A 22,347-nucleotide genomic window follows, 5' to 3' on the forward strand; every position below is an offset into this window, starting at 1 on the left:
CTTTTCACCCACATGGTGACGTCTCCATGAATTCGATAAAAGTGGAAATAAGGAACAGTGATATAATATTTATGTGTGCTACATAATTTTGTCATATTCCCGTCATATAAATTTAATACCTATCAACTACTTCCTCGCTGCTCTAATAAACAACATGCAATAAATTAGAAATAAAATCCATGAAACTTATACACACATTTACAAGTATTATATCATAGGAATATACACAAAATTTGTAATCTTCTAAACAAAATTTAAATCATTTTCTTTCATTAACGTTTGTATTGATATTATTGAAGCATTTCTAGTTTGTAATGATGACAAATGATAATCCGTCGACCTAATCAATAGATAAAGCTCGGGGCGAATGTGACAAATCCGAAGGCTTGTTTTCCTCTTCTAGGCACCGGGTCCTACCTCTAGATTTCCAGGGGTCAAGTTTTATTTCTTTTATACAGATTTGATTTGATTTATTTTTACGGTTTTTAAAAATTGATCACCGTTCTTTGTCGTTAACTTTTTCACAATTAAAGTTTTCTGCAATTTTTCAGTAAGAAAATTATTCATAGCAAAGCTGTTTTATAGAGTAATAAACGGTTTTTTTTTAAATTTTTGTCATTATTTTACATGACTTCCTCGTCTAATAGAAAGATTTGTAAGCTTTTCTATACTATTTTATTTTATTTTTTTCGTAATCTTTTGCTACAAACTGAATATACCCATGCACATCAACTTTATATTGATTTAAGTGCCTTTAGGTGCCTTTTTGTATTTCTGAACAACTTTTAGTTTCCCGCAATATTTACGCAATCTCTAGAACTTTAATTAGAAAATGATACTTTTCTTATGTGACAATTTACTTTTAAGTCATTCGTGAATTTTAAATAAATAACAATTAACGACTAACAATGATTATTCAAAGGGAGGCCTGCATTTATGTAAACAGACATACTTACAAACGGAGAGTCAGGTTATCATAATTATCATAATCTTATTATTAAGATATAAAGCCCAAAAAAAGGAATTTTCTGCATTTAATTCTCGTGTAGATGAAGCTCTTTACTCTATGTTGATCATAACATGACCTGGAGGTAGGCGTCGGAGTAATTCTATCATTGACAATAGTCCAGTTATCTTCCTTCATGAATTTTAATTCTTATGAAATTAGATAGAACAAATTATTACATGTACCTTAACAATTTCTTTCATTTTTCACACAATTGAAGAAAGGTTCTTTTCTCTTATCTTTAGAAATATTTTTACTACAATTCAAATGTTTCATTCCATATCATGAAAAAATTCAATTAACAAAATGCCAATTTTTTTTCTAAAAATGCTCACTAAAACTTTGTCTTTTTCAAAGTTTTTTGTACTGATGAATAAACATCGCCAACAGATTCATTTATCTGATAAATATTAATACAATTAACATAATCTGCTAAACCGTCATTATCAACGTCTAGTTCGGAATTGGAAGAAATCTGTTGTCTGGGAAATCCATTTCCGTATAGAACTTTAGAATGTTGTCCGGTGTACTTCACGTCACAATACTCATCATCTTCTTCATCTGTGTCTGATTTCAAGGAACATCTCAACGTTTTATCTGTTTGCACAATACCTGAATTTTGTCCTACATAGCTCACATCAAAATAAATTTCCTCTGAATTTTCGCTGTCCGTATGAAGGTCTGTACGTGATTCTTTTTCTTCTGTTCGGATTCTTTCCTCACTTTGTTCAGATATTGTATCAGGGGAGAGACCCGGGCAGTGAGCAGGGTTCTCTCTGTTGTTGTCACTATCAGATAAACTACTAAGCTGTACTCTGAGACTTAAATGATGGTAAATCCCCGATGTTGTGTGAGCGTATATGTCCTCAGTTTGATAAGGTTGTGGATTAGTGCCAGAGGACGTATCTTCGACATGTAACAATTGTTGATCTCCCAATGTATATCTTTCTTTGAAAATAGGAAAATTTAATTATGAATACCTCAATCATAATAGAACAATTTCAGTCCTAACTAGAATGTTTCTAACGTAGATGTCTCGATTATTTAATAAATAATAGATCTATCTGTAAATATTTCAGAATAAAAATAAATTTTAGATTTCATACTGATAATCTGTCACAATATTTTTCTGCTTCATATAAAAATTCTGTAAAATGATGAATTAACATATTTTAAGGAACCTAGAAATTTTAAAATAACCTACAAGTGCGACGTACGACAGAAGACATGTTTGTACAGAAAGACCTATTTTATGCTAAATCAAAGGAACTTTGTATGAATGATAAAATTTAAACAACTCTGTATATTAAATGTTACCTTCCTTTGTCTCTCTCAATCTTTTCTTCATCCAAAAACTTTTTTTTTAGAAAAGATAATTAAAACTAAATAATTTAAATATTTTAAAAAATATGTAGTAATGAAGTGCAATCAGTGGATCTATATCTGAAATTATTCATTAGTAAAGAACATTACCTTATGCAGGTGACCCCAGCTGCAAGCAGTAGAACGACTGATATTGTCGATGATAAAGTAACTGTGAGTAAATTTGTCGGGTTTTTGTTATGATAAGCTACAATAAAACGTTTTTTGAGATTTGGATTCATGCACTTTTTAACACTTTTCTATATATTACCTTGAACACCTACATAAAGATATGCAATAGAAATGTCGTCAAAGCACGAAATAATTGTAAATTTCAATACTATCTTATTGTAAAACATATAAATTTTGCTTAGCCTTGAAAATGCAAACATCCAAACATTTATGGGTTCAACTTGTCTTTGTTATATTTTTGCTATTTTTCTTTCCTTTACCTTTCTTTATCAATTCTGATTTATTCATAGAGCTAAAATTAAAATGCTTGTTTAACAAGAGGCCCATGGGCCACATTGCTCACCTGGGAAGTTTTGACCATTCTGTTCTTTACCAGATTTCCCCCTTGTAATACATATTGTGACCCCACCCTACCCCACTGATCATAATTTAGACATTTTGAAATCTACACTACCCCAGAATGCTTCCATGTGCACATAAGTTTTAGTTAGCTTTTCTGGCTCCGTGGTTCTTGAGAAGATTTTCAAAGATTTTTCTATATATTTCTATGTAAAACTTTGATTCCCCATTGTGGCCCCGCCCTACCCCCAGGGGTCATGATTTGAACAATTTAGAATCTACACTACCCCAGGATGCTTCCACATCAGTTTCAGCTTTTCTGGCCCCGTGGTTCTTGGGAAGATTTTCAAAGATTTTTCCTATATATTTGTATGCAAAAATGTGATTCCCCACTGTGGCCCCACCCTATCCCCAGGGGTTATGATTTTAACAATTTAGAATTTACACTACCCCAGGATGCTTCCAAATAAGTTTCAGCTTTTCTGGCCCCGTGGTTCTTGAGAAGAAGATTTTCAAAAAATTTTCCTATATATTTCTATGTAAAACTTTGATTCCCCATTGTGGCCCTGTCCAACCCCCGGGGGTCATGATTTGAATAATTTAGAATCTACACTAACCCAGGATGCTTCCACATAAGTTTCAGCTTTTCTGGCCTAGTGGTTCTTGAGAAGAAGATTTTTTAATGACCCCACCCTATTTTTTTTTCCTTTCTTGATTATCTCCTCTTGTGAGGAAATTTGGCCCTTTATTTTAACAATTTAAATTTCCTTTCTCCCAAGGATACTTTGTACCAAGTTTGGTCAAAATTGGTCCAGTGGTTCTTGAGAAGAAGTCGAAAATGTGAAAAGTGTACAGACGGACAGACGGACAGACAGGCAGACAGCTATACAGTTGAGAGGTACATTGTGCATTTTACGGAAGGTGCGGGGTTATCATTTTGCTTTGTGGGGTTATTAATAGTACAGTGGTGACTTGAGAGGTTTCATTAGGAATTCAAACAAATGGTATATTGTGGGGTTAAAGGTCTATATTTGTGGGGTTAAAGATCTATATTTGTGGGGTTAAAGATCTATATTTGTGGGGTTAAAGATCTATATTTGTGGGGTTAAAAATTAATTATTTAATATCAAGTCAACTTTACAGGCAACTAATTATAAGTACTTTTAAAATTGTTACTGTTTATCTGAATAACTTAGAACGGATATAGCAATAACATTTTTCAACTACTGCATAGCAGTAACAATGCAAAAAAATGTTTTTATTTGAGGATAACTGTTGCATCAAAGTAAATTAACCCAACATATTTCACATGAAGATGATAGACAAGAATATCCAAGAAAGTGTTAAACAACCCCACTATGCTATATAGATATAACAGACAACACTAACCCCATAAATTATAAGACAAACAACCCCAGTGTGTACTCTTATAAAGATAATAGACAACACTAACCCTATTAAGCGTTTGGACAGCAACCCCACTATGTACTCTCATAAAGATAATAGACAACACTAACCCCATAAAGTGTTTGGACAGCAACCCCACTATGTACTCTCATAAAGATAATAGACAACACTAACCCCATAAAGTGTTTGGACAGCAACCCCACTATGTACTCTCATAAAGATAATAGACAACACTAACCCCATAAAGTGTTTGGACAACAACCCCACTATGTACTCTCATAAAGATAATAGACAACACTAACCCCATAAAGTGTTTGGACAGCAACCCCAATATGTACTCTCATAAAGATAATAGACAACACTAACCCCATTAAGCATTTGGACAGCAACCCCACTATGTACTCTCATAAAGATAATAGACAACACTAACCCCATAAAGTGTTTGGACAGCAACCCCACTATGTACTCTCATAAAGATAATAGACAACACTAACCCCATAAAGTGTTTGGACAGCAACCCCACTATGTACTCTCATAAAGATAATAGACAACACTAACCACATAAAGTGTTTGGACAGCAACCCAACTATGTACTCTCATAAAGATAATAGACAACACTAACCCCATTAAGCGTTTGGACAGCAACCCCACTATGTACTCTCATAAAGATAATAGGCAACACTAACCCCATAAAGTGTTTGGACAGCAACCCCACTATGTACTCTCATAAAGATAATAGACAACACTAACCCCATAAAGTGTTTGGACAGCAACCCTACTATGTACTCTCATAAAGATAATAGACAACACTAACCCCATAAAGTGTTTGGACAGCAACCCAACTATGTACTCTCATAAAGATAATAGACAACACTAACCCCATTAAGCGTTTGGACAGCAACCCCACTATGTACTCTCATAAAGATAATAGACAACACTAACCCCATAAAGTGTTTGGACAGCAACCCCACTATGTACTCTCATAAAGATAATAGACAACACTAACCCCTTAAAGTGTTTGGACAGCAACCCCACTATGTACTCTTATAAAGATAATAGACAACACTAACCCCTTAAAGTGTTTGGACAGCAACCCCACTATGTACTCTTATAAAGATAATAGACAACACTAACCCCATAAAGTGTTTGGACAGCAACCCCACTATGTACTCTCACAAAGATAACAGACAACATTAACCCCATAAAGTGTTTGGATAGCAACCCCACTATGTACTCTCATAAAGATAATAGGCAACACTAACCCCATAAAGCATTAGGACAACAACCCCACTATGTACTTTCATAAAGATAATAGACAACACTAACCCCGTAACGTGTAACAACCCCATTATTTTCTTATATAGATAAAAGATAACATTAACCCCACAAAGTGTTAGACAAGAACCACAATATGTTCTGATAGAAAATATCAGACATCTTAGTAACCTCAGAGTGTTAAACAAAGAACCCCGCTGTGTTCTCATGTAACAGATACCAGTAACCATATGAATTGAAGTGTTTGAAAACCCCAGTATGTTCTAATATAAAAAAACTCTACCAGGGACTGGTAATAAAAGAACAAGTACCCCCACTATGTTCAATCGCAACTTCTCGAGCCTTTCTGACTAGCTGACAAACGACCTCGAATGTATTAGTTAGACGCCATGGCAACAACCCCCCTTTTCATGATCTTCGAAATAAATGCATGAAGACCTTTTATCTGTGGAATATTGAGTTTAACTTTATTCAATGCTATGATATTACATAAAATATACTATAAAAGGGACTTCTTACTTCCTCTATCCTATATTTGAAAAAAACAAGAAAAGCAAAACCTTTAACATCAGGTGATGTTAATACATTCGAGGTTGTTTTTCCGAACTCTGACGGAAAGACCCTGAGTGAGATGATGCGATTGCCAGTACGTCATATCCTTTTTTTTACTATTAAAAATACCAAACAATTCTCATAATACTTTTTCCTATTTTGATAACATACTCGAAAATTTGTTTTAAATATTTTTCAAACTATTTTTAATTAGATAATCTCTTTATCTTCACTGCTTATTTCTAATGAGAATTTTTCCTTTGAATCTGCTGGTGCATGAATTTGAAGTGTACATTATGCATCAAAAGTATACATAATTTCATTGTAAATTAATAATAATAAATAAAAGAGATGATCCTGATTTTTTAAAAAAAAATTTAATCAAACTTTTCAGTTACTCGACAAGTTGAACACAGATAAGAAACATGTCAATAAATGTAGAACACAGAAAAAAAAACCCTCAAAATTTGAGACAATCTTCATAGATGTAAAAAAAAACCAAGTATATAGTGAGTTGTCAAATAACTCTAAAACTTGCATGTTATTGCTACTTATTTTAAAAAAAATATATTAATTAAAATGAAGTTTTAAGAAAAAAAGTGTAGTCTAATATCTCATCATTTTGCATTTTAAAATTGATCTTAAAACAAAAATAACGATGTACATCCTTTTGGAAAATATACTCAAACTTAGAGCTGCACCCCCACTCCCGTCCCCTAAAATAAAATGAAAAAAAAAAACCAACATGCAATTGATTTATAATTTTCAAAAAAATAAAAATCAAACAACATAAATGTACATTTCAGTTTAATAATTATTTCTCACATTTAAAATGAAATCGCTAATTAAAAAAGACGAAAACTATGACTGTTAATGTATAGAAATTTGCCATGCCGAATGCAATGTTCATAAAAGATCCTTTTGTCTTAAAGCTGAGCACTACTCATAAACATAAGTAATCAGATATTACATAGCTCAATTCAAAAAATGATTACTTCAAGTAAGACACGGTCTCACATTTAACTAATAATCAAGAAGTTAATTTAAGGTTTGCAGTAACTTGAGAATAGACATCCAAATACTTGAAACTAGTTGCCCATCAACATGATCAAGAAAATGTAATTCAAATCCACGACCCATGTAAATGTTATCTTTTTTAGATCAACTTTCAAAAATCGATTCTTCTTTTTCTGAAAAGTAAGTCAGGTCCTGAATGTCGCCGTCTGGAGAAGGCAATGGCAAAAATGAATCGGGATTGTGCTTGTTCTTCTGAAAAGTCTTTAACTCATACTTCATGTATACCTGTCCAAAAAAAATACAGTAAAATATATTTCTAAATGATAATGTTGAATTTTTTTACAGGTTATGTTTTAATTTATTGTAAAATAATATTGTTGTCTTGATTTTATGGGCACTTATAACATGTACTAACCACCGATCTGGATGTCTTTAATAGTTGCTTTCCTTAAATTTGTGAACTATATTCAGATCACAAATTGTGTGTTCAAGTCACAGGTTTGTTCTTTCAACTTTATGAATGTCCGACGCCTGCTGGTGTTGCTGCAACAATAGAGTGGCCTAGATCATCAAAGTTCCACTGATGTTCACTTTCAGTGGTATCTGAACTCTACAAAGGAATACAGAAGCAAATGTTTATTTATAACACATACAAAAATTCCGAGTAACTAATTAAAATTCATCGAAATTTATTTATAGCATAGTTGTGATGTACTGTGAACTACTTTCTTATATTGGTAAAAGGTGAAAAAGTACAGTCAAACTTGTTTTAATTTGGGAAGTCCAGAAACTAGCCAGGTGGCCTCTTATTCCAGTTTGCCCAAGAAGTAGCCAGTCGGTCAATAAATAAACAGCAATAACCACTACAGTTGATTTAATTAAACATGTCAATTTCACATAACCTTTGTATGTGTGTGTGTATATATATATATATATTAATCCATGCTTATTTAAAAAATATCACATTAAAGAATTCCAAATTTTTAAGGTTTTGTGCATGTTTCTGTTCCTACAAAACAGTTAAACTTCATACATTCATAAGTGTAAATTACAGAGTTCCCGAAACGCACCGGTCCACCGGGGATCCCCGGTAAACTTTGAATTGGACCGGTAAAATCTTAATCTTATCGGTCAAAATGTCCGATGGTTTTTTTTTACAGACTGTATAACGTTTACATATAATCTTAACAAAATAATTTAATTCAATTGTCCTGACAATAAACAAATGCAAAACTAAAGGAATGAAAAAAAAAAACGTCAGGGGCGCGCCAGATCTTGTTTAAATAAAATGTGTAAAATTGTCTACTATAAAAAGCTACATATTAAAAAAAAAATAATTTCCATAAGTCTGGGAGGAAAAACAGTTTTAAAAACACTGTCAAACAAATATTTTCCCTCTGATAAATATATGCACTCTGTAGTTCTGACAGTAAAAAAATGTGACAATCTACTTTCGTTTTGAAGGACGAATTTGCAGGGTTGCAAGAGTTGCCTGCTATTTCTGCTTGATTACAAACAATTTGTTACCATTTATTATTTTCTCTATAATTTAATCTATTAGCATGATAATATTATACCAACTTCTGGATTTTTCTAATGTATTTGATAGCATTTAAAATACATGCGCGTTTTTCCCCTTTTCTAAAAATAGCGGACTGACTTGAATGTAGTAAAACGACAACAAATTCACTTAAAATCATCATTTTCATGATAAATTTGCATATCTTTATATCATTAGTACATATTTTTAACTATGTGGAGGTTGTATAATAAATTTAAACTAGTCAGAAATATCGGACGTTTTCCAGGCTTTTTAAAACGAGTTTGATATTTTACGTAATATTTTTCCTGGCACATAAAATACCAAAATCCAAAAGAAAAAAGCAGCCTGGAAAACAACATATATTTCCCACTAATTCCAAACAATCAACCAAGAGTTGTCATGTTGCAGATTTTATTTTTAAAAAAATTTTTAAAAAATCTGTCAGAAAGGACATAATAATTTTATACGATGAATTAAGTGTTGGTCATCACACGCCGTCGGCGACGTCAAATCCTGCACACACAGGCCTTATAGAAAATATTTTAATAATTTTTTTTTAAAAAATCTGCATTTGCCATCTTTTTATTTACACATATTATTTATTATATCGACACAATTTCCAATCCTATAATATGTTAAATTTACATACAAAAAATTAATGTCAGGTAAATTTTACAACTGTCCGGTGAATTTTGAATATTTACAGGACAATTGTCCGACATATTTTTTGACTAGTTTCGGGAACTCAGAGTGTTCTTTTGTTACATTCAAATATATGATAATTGAATTACAGTATAATTCAAGAAGAAATACACGTGCCTTACTACTATCTATTTTTTTAATAAGAAAAAATACACAAGCTTTAATTAAAAGACAGTTTAATGGTGAATTAAAAGTATAAAAATTTATTTCAGTAAGTGTCAATAAAATCCATTTAAAAACTTCACTATCATATGTTCAGGTAATGATCAGCAGTGTAACCCCCCCCCCTTCAATTAATCCTCGATCAACTAGTTTGCTGAAGTTTTTAAAGTCTGGTAAATTTTTAATATTATTTTCATAAAGCTGTCAGAATTTCTATCTAACATACAGACACACACAAAAAATTATTCAATTGACCAAAGATTTGTATTTACGCAGTTTAAAATCATTCTACACAACACAGGTGTCAAGTGCAGTAGAGCGTAACTAATCCCTATCGATCGTCTCCTGATAGTGAAATTCACGAGATAATCATGCTATACAAAACATTTGTTTTGACAAAAGTTGCAATTAGAGCTTCTACACGGAATCAAAATCTAACAGGTGTGAAAATACTGATAGCCCTGTATTAGCTAAGTCACATACTCTCACTGTAAATATTCAAAGTAATGATATGAATTAATATTGTAAATTACAAAATGTAGCTTTAAGCTTGAATTTCGTTAAGTTAAGCTATGGAAAAACTATTAATTGTGATTTCTTTTAAATTTTCAATCGTCGATCTTGAAAAATAAGTACAAATTGATCTTACAGGACAATTATATTTTTTCCATTAACACAAACAGAGTTATATATACGTATCTAAAGGTAATTTGTTTAATTTCTTTAATAGGTGAATTTTATTATCGGGCACATAATTACACAAGCGAATGTGTAAAAAATGTGACATATTGGGTATTTTAACAACTGATTAAAATGTCCTGCACTCATTTATAAACATTGATTGTCATTTATCAAATTGATATACCACTAAATTTTACAACCTAATTATACAACCCCATATTGATTCCTACGAAGCCTACTTGCTGTGAAAATTTATTGCAGTGACACTGTTAATTCCATTTTTCCATTCTGATTTTCTCTCTATAGATTAAGGTATGATTACAAGTACATGTAAACAAATGTGTGAAGAGTAGATAAACAATTGGTACGTATCTAGAATGAATTCAGAGAGAGAGAGAGAGAGAGAGAGAGAGAGAGAGAGAGAGAGAGAGAGAGAGCAATTATACTACGAAAGAGGATAAAATTAAAGCCAAAAATATTCAATTTGAAAAAAATTTAAACACGGAAGATTTAAAAATTAATCGGGAGGGGCGGAAGAGGCGTGAAAAATCCAGAGGTTTTGTCTCCCGTCGGAAGAATCACATGTATTTATGTTATGAGATATCTGCATGTATTTACCATAGGTATAGAGAAAACTCGAATTAAGAAAAAAAGACGATCGTTTTTGGAAGTAAATAAGCCAAGAAATACTCCAACACGGATTAAATTATGGAGATTTATTGACAGTTGGAGCATGTTATATGGAAAATTTAAATGGTTTGGATTTTTATAGCAAAAAACGAGTGAAAATACGTACCAGGTGTGCTTTGCATGTATTGCATGTGTATAAAAAATATCTTTTTTACTGGCCAACGGGGCGACCTTCTTGCAGAAAACCACTAGCCCGACCCCCCGGGTATCGGTCGATTTTCATTGCAGACCTCTGATTAAAAAAAGAACTATCAGTGCATTCATTATCATTTTTTTTTACAAAAGCCCGTTTTCAATAGGTTTGTGTTTATGTGGACTACAGATTTCCTTTCCTTGACTTTAAATAAATTCTACAACTGCATAATGTACGTATGAAGCATGTCAAACAACTTACAAAGCTTTTTTTCAATGTGGTGCAACAAAATAGTAAGACTTACTGCATTTGCTTTTTGTGTTTCCGAATTTCCTCACTGCTAATACAAAGTGTCCAAACACAGCTACTTCCGTATTCTGCGCATGCGCAGTTAGTTTTAAATATATGCGCATGCTCAGGTATTCGGAACTCCTCGATTCAATTACCGAACTCCTCTAAACAGCAGATTTCTGAATGTCTGAGCGTTTTGGGCTAAGGACATGTCCAAAATTTGGACAAAGTCTTTGTGAGGTTAAATCTAATTTTAGGTTTTTCGACCTCATAGAGTAATTTTGAACGTAATTAGACCTCTTCATTATGGGGTTAACCCCACAGTACCCAAAAAACCCCACACTGCTGGAAAATACGTTAATTTTACCCCACAATGTACCTCTCGTAAGAACAGACAGACAGACAGACGGACGGACGGACGGACGACGGACAAAATGTGATCAGAAAAGCTCACTTGAGCCTTCGGCTCAGGTGAGCTAAAAAGGGATAAATCAATTCCGAGTATTTAGTATCTTTTTTAGGATACATACTGGATAAGATGTAAAAACTTATTGTTGTTCCTAAGCTTGTTCCGACAGTCTCTGGTTCTGTGAAATGTAAAAAATAGAGAGACATCATTAAGACCATTGTCCAGACAACTACATAAATTTACAACAGAGTTGTGAAAAATAAATTGGATTTATTCTGATGTGGTAGCTGAAATATTTGTAGTTTATGAATATGATCCTTGAGTGTTGACAATTTCTCTTGTCAGAAAGATCAGTAATTAAAACACAGATAAATACAGGATGATGAAATAATAGGAATATATTTTAAAAGAGAGAGAAAGTGAGCGACTTTCATTATATTGTTTATAATTATGTTATTTATCATTAGTAATATTTTTTAATCTACTGCCAATGTCTTTAAAATTGCTAATATCTACATTTTTATAACATAAAATAATTCAAACTCTATTTTTTAAGTATAACCTCGAAAACTTTTTTCTCCTTAATTGGTTGAATCAATTGAAATCAGCTACAAATATGAATTATCTTCTTTCTCAAATAAAGAAGCAACATTTTAACGATATACATGTATTTAAATAATCAGAATTTTCAGATTGATATACGTTTCAAGATACGCAGGTTAAAGTACCGGTATGTAGACTGTTCTAATAAATTTCGTAATATTTGGTTCACGACTTTGGTCTTCGTAGTTATTACAAATGACTCAACAAGTAAACAAGGGTATCCATATATGCTTATATCAGGACAGAAACGAAAAATGCAAAAAGTGAAGTTGTGTTTTTACATTGAATATATTGGTTAAAAAGTTCCCAAAATTCATTTGAAAAAGTGGTAAAAAGTTCATATAAAAATATCGTGAAAATATTGTGATATTTTTGTGGAAATCATGATATATAGCGATCCTTTTTTTTTGTCGAAACTCATCCCTAACCCCCAAAAACAAGTTTAGCTCTTGCATTCTAGGCAACAAATCCCTATTTTACACAAACGTACACTGGGATTGACATCCAAAGAATGCTAGATTCCCTAATTATCAACATTTGTTCAGTCTTTGAAAGCCAGGTCTGCCAACAAACTTTTTAAACATATTGACCTAATTATGTTTATTTATTTATTTAGTTGTCCAATTTTTATATTCGAGCAGTTTTATTTAAAAACGGTTACATGAGAAGAAAACACTTATATTAACTTTCAATGCCAGATTTAGGTATATTAATGCTTGTTATCAGATTTGTATTTGTAGATTTTTTGGTGGTAGAGTATTATTTCCCATATCTTAAACCTTTTGATTTTGATTTTATTTTACAATTTAATTTTCAAACTAATGTTTCGGCTTTTGCATTAAGCAAAATATACGTATTAAATAAAACATTCATGCTTGAATACAAAATTATAGTTATATAAATATGCCTTTTTTCAAGAAGTGGAGAATATTTGGATTTAAAACTTGAATAACTCTTTTGGCAAATCAGCGACCTTTTTTTTATTTGAAAAACTGACTTAAGATTTGATTTAGGAAAAGAAATCTGAGAAACTCCCGTTTACTTCGAAAATCAATTAAAGATAAGTGAGAATATGTTAAGTTTTTGAAATAGTTTCCAAAATATCAAGCTGGGAAGCAATGCATATTCAGGTAAAAGCAATATAATACATTATAAAGTAAAATAATAAATTATATAAAAAAATATATAAGGTGTATTTGGAAATCTTTACGTATAAGAGCTTTGATATTTATTAATGACCATGTAAAATAATCATCAACCTTTGGTCTGCATAAAAGAAGTAAAATTAATTCTCACCTGGATCTGTACAATTATCGCTGGTCGTGTTACACAGACACCCCCTTTCTGTATCACAGTACTGATTAGTTAAACAAACACATGCTTTATTACATTTTCGTCCATAGGAGTTGGGAGGACAGGTCAAGGAACAATTATGTCCCCGGTAACCAGGATCACATTCTGAAAGTTATATTTTACCTGAACTTCAATTGAAACCGCATCAGTTTATTACAATTTCAATTGGAATCTTTGAGATTTTCAAAAGCATTCCCGACACTTAAGAAACTTTGAATTATCAGAAATGTATATTTATAACACACAGTTTTAACGTTTATATTTGATTTCTGCACAAATATTGCCTTGAAGCATATTTTTTCGTTTCTTTGCACTTGTTTTAAAAAGGCACATACCTACACACGTGTTTCCAACAAGTTTGTAGTCCGTGCAGCAAGACCGGATGCCTCTAGAAAATATATGTCCCTTCGAGTTTTTTTTATTCACAAAAAGCTATTTGAAAGATAACATTTATTTTTTCCTCTCTTTCCATTCAAGAAAAAGAAATAAATAAGGATTTTCTCACCCTAATTTGCAGACATTATTTCCAGTTACGTTCAGACAAAATACCATTAAACTGTTTAAAGAACACAGACAAGCAAGTATCCAAAGTTCCATTGTTAAAATAAATTTGAAATGCATCGAATGATCAGAACATTCATATCTAACTCCATCTGCTTTCATTTCATGAGTTTATGGTTTAGAAAGAACTTGTCAATATAACTGATTCAGACTGAATTTTAGAAGGAAGTGTAATTAATTATTACATTTCCAGAAAACAGGAAATTTGATTCGTAAAACTTTTTCTCTCTGATATATAATTTACAATCAAGCAAAGCATTAGTTTCAAAATAAGGAAATTAACGAACATTAATCTGACTTAACATATGTAAAATATAAAACGCAAGAATATATTCTGTTATTTTCAATCCCAAGTAATCTGATTTAAAAGCAGATCCAAACATTCAAAACATTAGTCTATCCCCTTCTTGAAAATTCTATAGCTAAAATTTTTACTGTAGTTGACTTAAGTTAACTAAAGCATGAACGTTTTACAATAGTTATTCAAAGTTATTACAATAGTAAATTAAAGTACATGTATTCTTTCTTTTTTAAAAAATCAATATAATATACAGTTTCTGATTAGATTGTTTATATTAAATAGATTTTACTGGTATATTTAGTTAGCAAAAAAAATATCCAGTATTCCCAGTAAAGCAAAGTATAAAATATTTTGCTTCAGTTAAAAATAATAAAATTAATATTCGTCAGGAGAGATTTAAAAGGCAAAGAACAGCCACGTCTCTACATTTTCTGATGAAGTAAAAGTGAGGTTAAGAAGCCGTGTATATGTAGGTAGGAAAAATACTAATTTACTCCGATTTATGTCGTCAATTTTGCATACCGCGTAATTCTACATGTTTTACATAATGTGTAGATTCATAAGTACGCGGAGGTGAGAACTTGTAACTTCTTCAACTCAAATTTTAGAATATATGTTTTGTTTTGTTTTTTCAGGCGGCGTTTTGTATGAAGTTGTATCTTTGTTCAATTAAGTCATAGAACTATTTGATACAAATGGATTGTAAAGTGACTTGTTGAAATGACGTTTAACACGTACCGGTTCACATGTAGTTTGTTAAACAGAACACGATGATAGTTACAAGTACTTGTAAAACGTTTCTAGATTTACACACACAAGTAGACGTTCACGGTCAAATGCTTCACCTCTCTAATATTAAAGATTAAAAATATGTTTTATATTTTGTTATATACTTGTATGATTTCATGGCCTCTAAATGAAACATTTCATAAATAAGATGTGATTGAGGTGAAATCATACAAGTCACTTTGGCTCCGCATAGGATTGTTATAAAATGTTCTCTTTCCTTTCCATGTCCCGTAAGAACAAATAACTTTAAAATAACAGTTTTATTTGATTTATGGAGTTTGTTTATATTAGAATTCTCTTCCTTTGGTCGATAATTCATAGCAATGTCAGTTGTGAAGAAATACCTCGATGATATGCTGATATATAAGCGCAAAAAGATAATTTAAAATTCAGCGAAGAAAGCGACTTAAATCAGGGAAATAAATTTAATTTTACGTTAACCATTAATTTTTTTTCTGGATAAGACTAAGAAAAAGTTAAGAAATGTACCTGTACATATATTTGCTTGTTGATTTATAGTACATGTAGATTTTATTGTATAAAGTCATTCCTAGGTTCTAATAGGTGAGGGCTGTTGACGGGGAAATGGGGGGAGGGGGGCAGAATTATTGGAATGAAGAAGAAAGGAATTAATCTGTTTAAATAGTTAAATGTTTCTAATCAAAACAAAATACTCGTTTTTCGCAGAATAGTTTTATATTCAGATGTTTGTAAGTGCCTGCTTACCTTTTTTTTAGTGCAGAAAGGTCAATATTTATGACATATTTCTCGTTTATTTTATCATAAAGGTATACTTTTTTCTTTATTAGAATAAAGAGATGTATCATTTCTTTCAAAATATATGAATTACAACATTTTCACACAAAGACTTTTTGTGATATTACCTGTTATGCATGCCGGAATTGTAAAAAAATACGACAAGAAAAACGGGATGATGCTTACATTGTGCTCCATTATAATTTTTCATGCGAGATAAATTACTGTGAAATTGCCTTCATTTTAAAGATACAAGTCATATGTATTAAATACCTGTTGAGTTTGAATGTGATTTGACATTTTTGGTTCTTTTTAGCGCATATTTGGGGTAGAACAATAATGTCTGAAAATAATCTATTTTTAGCATTTCACACTGTTTTTGCACATACTCCTGTGTAAAAATAAGCATATAAATGTATTTTTTTTTAAACCTAAAAATTAAGAGCAAGTGGTCAGGAAAGAAATGTCAAAGTTTTGAAAATTTCACACAAAGACTTTTCGGACATAGGTCCCCTCTTAAGGACGCTCTAAACACTGCACTACCTAAAGAGTCTTCCGGTAGCTTCGGTATTTTTTGGAACTTGGAGTGATCCGCCCTTCGTATTTATTCGGGAAAAAAAATTCCGTTAATATTCTAAAAATATAAAATGAATTACTCCCCTTTCCGCTCTTTAGGATAAAAAGGTAGGAAAAGAGTGACGAAGATGACAGACAGCATGTCCACTAATTTGACATGTTTGAGAAAACGGTATAAAAGCGGAAGATTTCGCCCCAAAATAAAGTCTGTTCCAATTCCTACATCTGAAGCAATTGAAAGAAAAACAGAGGTCTCCAGGTAACTGCACGATAGTCATTCTAATTCTAAAACGGCTTTCGGAAACTTGAAAAAAAAACATCATGTCCTTAGAAGTAATAGTATATTTTGTTTTTATTATATTTATCGAAATTTTGTTAAGGATGGATCATGATTATTCAAGACCCCCAAATCATGGTAAAAATATTATGAGTACCAGCATTGACGAGGGTTGGTCGGAATATGATGAAGAGGACGAGGATGAATTAGATACATCCGATGAAGATTACAGAGGCGACGATAGAAACGACGATCCGCCCGACGAAACTAATGAGGAAGACACTTTGCACCCAGATGTTTCAAAGAATCTACTTGACTGGCATGAGGTATTTCTAAATGTAAACCTTATATGAGGCATGAGTCCTTTAGACAATGACTGTGTTACTACTCTTTTGCAGGGCAAATTAATCAAGTTAATAACGTATGGAAAAGTTTTTGTTGATAGATATTAAATTATGTATATTTAACAATTGCCTCTACGTCATATTTCACCAAAAAATTTTCCTGCAAAATAATAGTACATTACAGTTATTTTGAAAGGGTCTCTGTTATCGCAGAACTTGTAAGCAAAGACCACACAACAAATTAAAAGTTTAAAGTTTACTTGTGGCAATTTTTTGGCCGCGATGGAAATAAGTACATTAAATTATAATGAAACAACATACAACTGCAAGGGGATGCCAGTTAGCAAGAGCAAGCCCCAAGCACACAACATATTTACATTTTATGAGATATTAATGACAAGTTATATCAACATTCAACGTTAGATCAACATTTCAACATTATCAACAACTTCATTGTATTATCAACGTCAACATCAAATTGTCAATATTTCAATGACTTTCAGTTTGTCTTTCATCAACATCAAATTCAACAATTGTATTTACCAATGACAACATATTTACAATCAATTATGAAGGGATGCCAACAGCACCGGGTTGATTCGCATGTGTGTCAGCATCCCCCACAATATGGAATGGTACATTTCAGTAAGTTTTTATATCTGTCATTGAACTTGAGTGGTTCTTCCGCAGCACCCATTCAGAAAAGTAAATCAACTCCCGAGCTTTCCACCGCGACAATAGAGGTAGTTATGTTGTTGACCAAAGGGGAATTCACCAATGCTACAAAATATAGAATACCTGGCAGTAATACATTTCAAAAATAAAAACAGATTTAATCATATGCAGAATGGGTAGGGAGGGTGGGATTTCTTGTTGTTTTGCAACGTCTCAGCCTCGCTTCATCTTATTTTATAGGTGAGTAAAACAAGTGAAATGTTTGACAATATTATAAAACAACTTCAAAAATAATACTTTTCTTTTTTCAAGGCTTTCTGCAAGCTACACGTTTTACATAGAATGTGCACAAAACATGTAGAATGCAAAAATGAACTTTAGTTTTCATCAATTCCCTTTTCTGTTTTCATTGTCTTACAATGGTATTTTACGTATTGATATTTTTTTTATATCGATTTTACTTTCAAACAAATACATGTATCATACAAAGGGTCGTCGAGTGGTTGAACTTGGTGTGCTAGCAGCCCAGCTACAGAAAGGATGCAAGAAATGTGGGACTGTATTACATCTGTGTGATTGTTTTCAAGAGAGGCATTATGGCCTTGGAAGTATTTTGTACATAAAGGTAAATGTCAAATTCATCATCATCAATATACACACTTATAATAAATGAACTTAAGTTTGTAAGTAATCGCCTTGATTCATATGAAATATTTCATTAATTTTGTAGTGTACTATAATATGCAGTTTTATTTCAAACATCCCCACTGGAAAGCGGCATGAAAAAAACATTTGGGATGTGAACACTAAGCTTGGTGCAGGTAATTTCAGAAAACTTTGCACTATGATTTAATAATGCAGCATATTTGACAGTGAATAATATTTTATTTTCAATTCATTCTGTGCCTTGTAGGTATTACCAGCAGTGGAATAGGTTTCTCTAATTTACAAATGTTATTTGCTTCATTGAATATCCCTGGTGTAGCGGCTGGAACAGTCAAGAAAAGAGACAGAGAAGCAGGAAAGGCTATTGAATCTGTTGCCAAAAAAAGTTGCAATGAGGCTCTTGATGAAGAAATAAAACTGAATGATGGGTAAATTTTATAGAATTACATTTTATGAAAAAAATATACCAAACGTCATGATCTCAACACCCTTTTGTCTTTCTTATTTCTCCAATGACTGTAGTTTTTTATTATATATTTTTAGGAAAGTTGAAATAAGAGTTGCGGCTGATGCTGGATGGCAAACAAGATCTAGTGGAAAGAAATATAACAGCTATTCAGGTATGCATTCAAGAAGAAACTTTGAAAAAAAATATTTCTTTTTGAAAATAAAACTTATTTATGAGGTGATTATGAATATATCTCTATTTTTTTAACCACAGGTCACAGTTCACTAATAGGTGATAAATCTGGGAAAATAGTGCGGTATGATTATAGATGCAGAAAATGCAGACTTCGTGAAAATGCAAAAAGAAAAGGCATTCAGCCCATTGACCATGACTGCAGGTAAAAAGTTGATAAGTATCAAATGTATAATATATAAAAATAAATATGTAGAGTAAAAAAAAATCAATAGTGATTGAAGGTCACTGCAAAATATTTACATCCACTGAATATTTTCTCCTTTATTTCTTAAGAAACCCCATTGCGTTCATCACTGCATAAACTACAATAGGCATGTCGCCGGTACAGATTTCTTAATCAGTGGCTGTTCCATCAATGAAACGTATAAAGACCTTCGCATCATTAATACAATAATTAATCTTTTTAATCCTACTTTAATTGATTATTTAAACAGATATAAATATAAAAAATAAATGTCTTCCTTTGTTTGTTATTACTGGACTGAACAGTGGCAGCTATTGCAGAAAAAATTTACATAACCCGCTTACGCGGGTTATGTATTTTTTCTGCAACAGCTGCTTCCGTTCATTCCAGTAATAACAAACAAAGAAAGTATTTTATTGTTTAATTAATACAGTGTATAATATTTATATTTTTTACATGTTTATTTTTATATTTTAATTTCCAGGAAGAATTGGGATGGCTCAGCCAAAGCTATGGAGTCTGACATGATTGTGGGGATGTTGAAAGACTTAGAAAAAGATCATATCCATCCACATGAATTAGTAATGGATGATGACAGTACGACAATTTCACGTGCAAGGAAAGAGTGTGAGCAAAGTATTACAAAATTCAGTGACAGAAATCACCTAAAGAAAACATTTTCAAACAAACTGTATGATTTGCAAAGATTCAAAAAGTATCAACAACTTAGAGAAAAACTATGACACACCTAAAGAAATGCTTTTCTTATGTTCTTGCCCAGAACCAGAAAAAACCTGAAGAGTTGAAAAAATCCTTATTGTGTATTATTCCTCATATGTATGGAGACCATCTGGCATGCCCTTCATGGTGTAAATATAAATGGAATCCAGCAAGTTACCTTCCACGGAATCTTCCATACAGCAGGTATCTAACATGTCCAGAGTTGAAAAAGGACTTGGAAGCCATTATTCAGACGTATGCACAACAAGCTGATAAACTATCTGATCTTGGATCGACACAAGCATGTGAAAGTTTTAATCACATCGTTGCATCAAAAAATCCAAAGAGCCTCTTTCTGTCAGGATCAGAAAGTACAAGTTTCAGAATCGCTGCAGCTGTTGCACAGAAAAACATTGGAAAGTCTTATATACAAGAAGTAAGTATATTTGAATAATCGAAAAAATTATGCAATATAAAATAATCATATACATGTATTCTCATTTCATGTAAATGAGTAATGATTATGTTTACATGTATATTTACAGGTCAATGATGAACTGAATATGTCTCCTGGAGCCTATACAGAAAAGGCGGTTGAAAAGATGGACAGAAAAAGAAAGTTACAGAAGATAAGACAGAGTAGTGCAGAGTACAAGAAAAGGAGATGCCAAATTAGGAAATCCTCAAGTCAAGATCAGGGTTGTAAAGAAGTGCGTGAAGGAAAAACATATGAAATGTCGGTTGGACTAGAGAAAATGGATGAGGAGCAGGACATCAATTCCATTCCAAGTGCCACTGTTGAACCAGAGAGAATACCACTAAGAAATACTGATAGCACATTTGTTTACTTTGACCTAGAAACAACAGGTTTAGGTAAAGTTTTATATATAGATATATATACACATGTATTTCCATGAGACATTGATATATGTATATATACATTTTTTTTTCTAGAGATACATTGTCTCAGATTTGTCTTATAGGTTCATCAGCAGAAATATTGGAAATAGGAGCTGCAAGAGGACAGGATATATTTCAAAAATACATAAAACCCAATGGTACAATATCTGCAAATGCAACTTGTGTGACTGGTCTCCATATGAAAAACCATGAACTTTACTACAGGGATCAAAAACTTGCAACATTGAACAGACTTGAAATCAGCACTCCAAAAGTTTTCAGAGTGGCTATCGGACTCGAATTCTAACATTCTTGTGAGCCACAATGGATTACGGTTTGACTTTCCATTATTTATTCAAAACATTATGTCACAAAATATTGTGATGAATACATGTATTGCCGGCTTTATCGACACTTTGGAGGTTTTTAAAAATTCTGATTTAAAGACACAAACTGGCAGTTTTTCTCAGGAGTCTCTTATGAGAGATGCAGGAATCCAGTCAACAGGGGTTTCTCATTGTGCTCTAACTGATGCTATGGACCTACAAAATTTAGTGAACTTTCATAACATTCCTTTCAACACTCTGTTGAGTCAAAGTGTCATGTACGATTATGTTTTACAGCATCTAAAGTTTTCTTCAGTAAAGAATGACAATTTGAAATCTCTTGACGTCTTAGTCCATGGAAAAGTGATTACAGAATTTATGGCAAATAAAATTGCAAAATCTGGTTTGAATATGAATTATATTAAACTAGCACACACAAGAAATGGTGAAGATGGAGTAAAAAACTTGTTTCAAGAAATTGTAAATGGTAAAGCAAGAGTTACAAAGTGTAAAAAAATAATGAACTCGGTGTCCAATTATTTGTCAAGTCAGTTGTAAAGAGTTACTTCCCTTTGTTTTTATAATTGTAAAGTTATGTTATTTTATTTTTTATCTCTCTTATAAACCTGGCTCCACTATGTAAGATATGATTTTTTGTACACCAAATGGCAAAACCTTTATTTAAATTTGTAGAAAAATTCAGAAATTCCATATATACAAAAAATATCTGTGATTATCCTGACATTTTTTGTAATCTTTTGTATAAAATGTCAAAATATTTCTGAACTGTTGAGGTCATTCTATGTATTTAATTTTTTTTGTATGTTAGTTTATGTAACAATGATGTAGGAC

General features: G+C 31.9%; 3 protein-coding genes and 2 long non-coding RNA genes across 5 annotated transcripts; 3 read left to right on the forward strand and 2 right to left on the reverse strand.

The window, feature by feature from the left end:
- Positions 1 to 1,332: 1,332 nt before the first annotated feature.
- On the reverse strand, positions 1,333 to 14,107 carry LOC134238918 (uncharacterized). Its single transcript, XM_062721036.1, has 6 exons — positions 14,053 to 14,107; positions 13,661 to 13,822; positions 11,883 to 11,939; positions 2,480 to 2,576; positions 2,324 to 2,361; positions 1,333 to 1,954 (listed from the first exon to the last, which is right to left on the reverse strand). Exons 5-6 carry the CDS (start codon positions 2,352 to 2,354, stop codon positions 1,341 to 1,343), a joined length of 645 nt encoding a protein of 214 aa, XP_062577020.1. The 5' UTR covers positions 2,355 to 2,361; positions 2,480 to 2,576; positions 11,883 to 11,939; positions 13,661 to 13,822; positions 14,053 to 14,107; the 3' UTR covers positions 1,333 to 1,340.
- LOC134238896 (uncharacterized) lies at positions 7,254 to 11,835 on the reverse strand. The gene is made up of 3 exons (XR_009986114.1): positions 11,366 to 11,835; positions 7,566 to 7,760; positions 7,254 to 7,435 (listed from the first exon to the last, which is right to left on the reverse strand). It is a non-coding gene; the product is annotated as an uncharacterized LOC134238896 (long non-coding RNA).
- Positions 14,108 to 16,804: 2,697 nt separating the features above from the next.
- On the forward strand, positions 16,805 to 17,330 carry LOC134238928 (uncharacterized). Its single transcript, XM_062721044.1, has 2 exons — positions 16,805 to 16,959; positions 17,081 to 17,330. The coding sequence occupies exons 1-2, from the start codon at positions 16,829 to 16,831 to the stop codon at positions 17,328 to 17,330; spliced, it is 381 nt and encodes a 126-aa protein (XP_062577028.1). The 5' UTR covers positions 16,805 to 16,828.
- Positions 17,331 to 18,738: 1,408 nt separating this feature from the next.
- Positions 18,739 to 19,256, forward strand: LOC134238919 (uncharacterized). The gene is made up of 3 exons (XR_009986121.1): positions 18,739 to 18,817; positions 18,910 to 19,090; positions 19,206 to 19,256. It is a non-coding gene; the product is annotated as an uncharacterized LOC134238919 (long non-coding RNA).
- Positions 19,257 to 20,324: 1,068 nt separating this feature from the next.
- On the forward strand, positions 20,325 to 21,996 carry LOC134238920 (uncharacterized). The gene is made up of 3 exons (XM_062721038.1): positions 20,325 to 20,705; positions 20,815 to 21,142; positions 21,253 to 21,996. The coding sequence occupies exons 1-3, from the start codon at positions 20,385 to 20,387 to the stop codon at positions 21,474 to 21,476; spliced, it is 873 nt and encodes a 290-aa protein (XP_062577022.1). The 5' UTR covers positions 20,325 to 20,384; the 3' UTR covers positions 21,477 to 21,996.
- Positions 21,997 to 22,347: the final 351 nt, after the last annotated feature.

Source organism: Saccostrea cucullata, unplaced genomic scaffold (assembly GCF_032062105.1).
Source record: "Saccostrea cucullata isolate Sc308-1 unplaced genomic scaffold, CSIRO_AGI_Scuc_v1 ctg383, whole genome shotgun sequence".
Classification (NCBI taxonomy): Eukaryota; Metazoa; Mollusca; class Bivalvia; order Ostreida; family Ostreidae; genus Saccostrea; species Saccostrea cuccullata.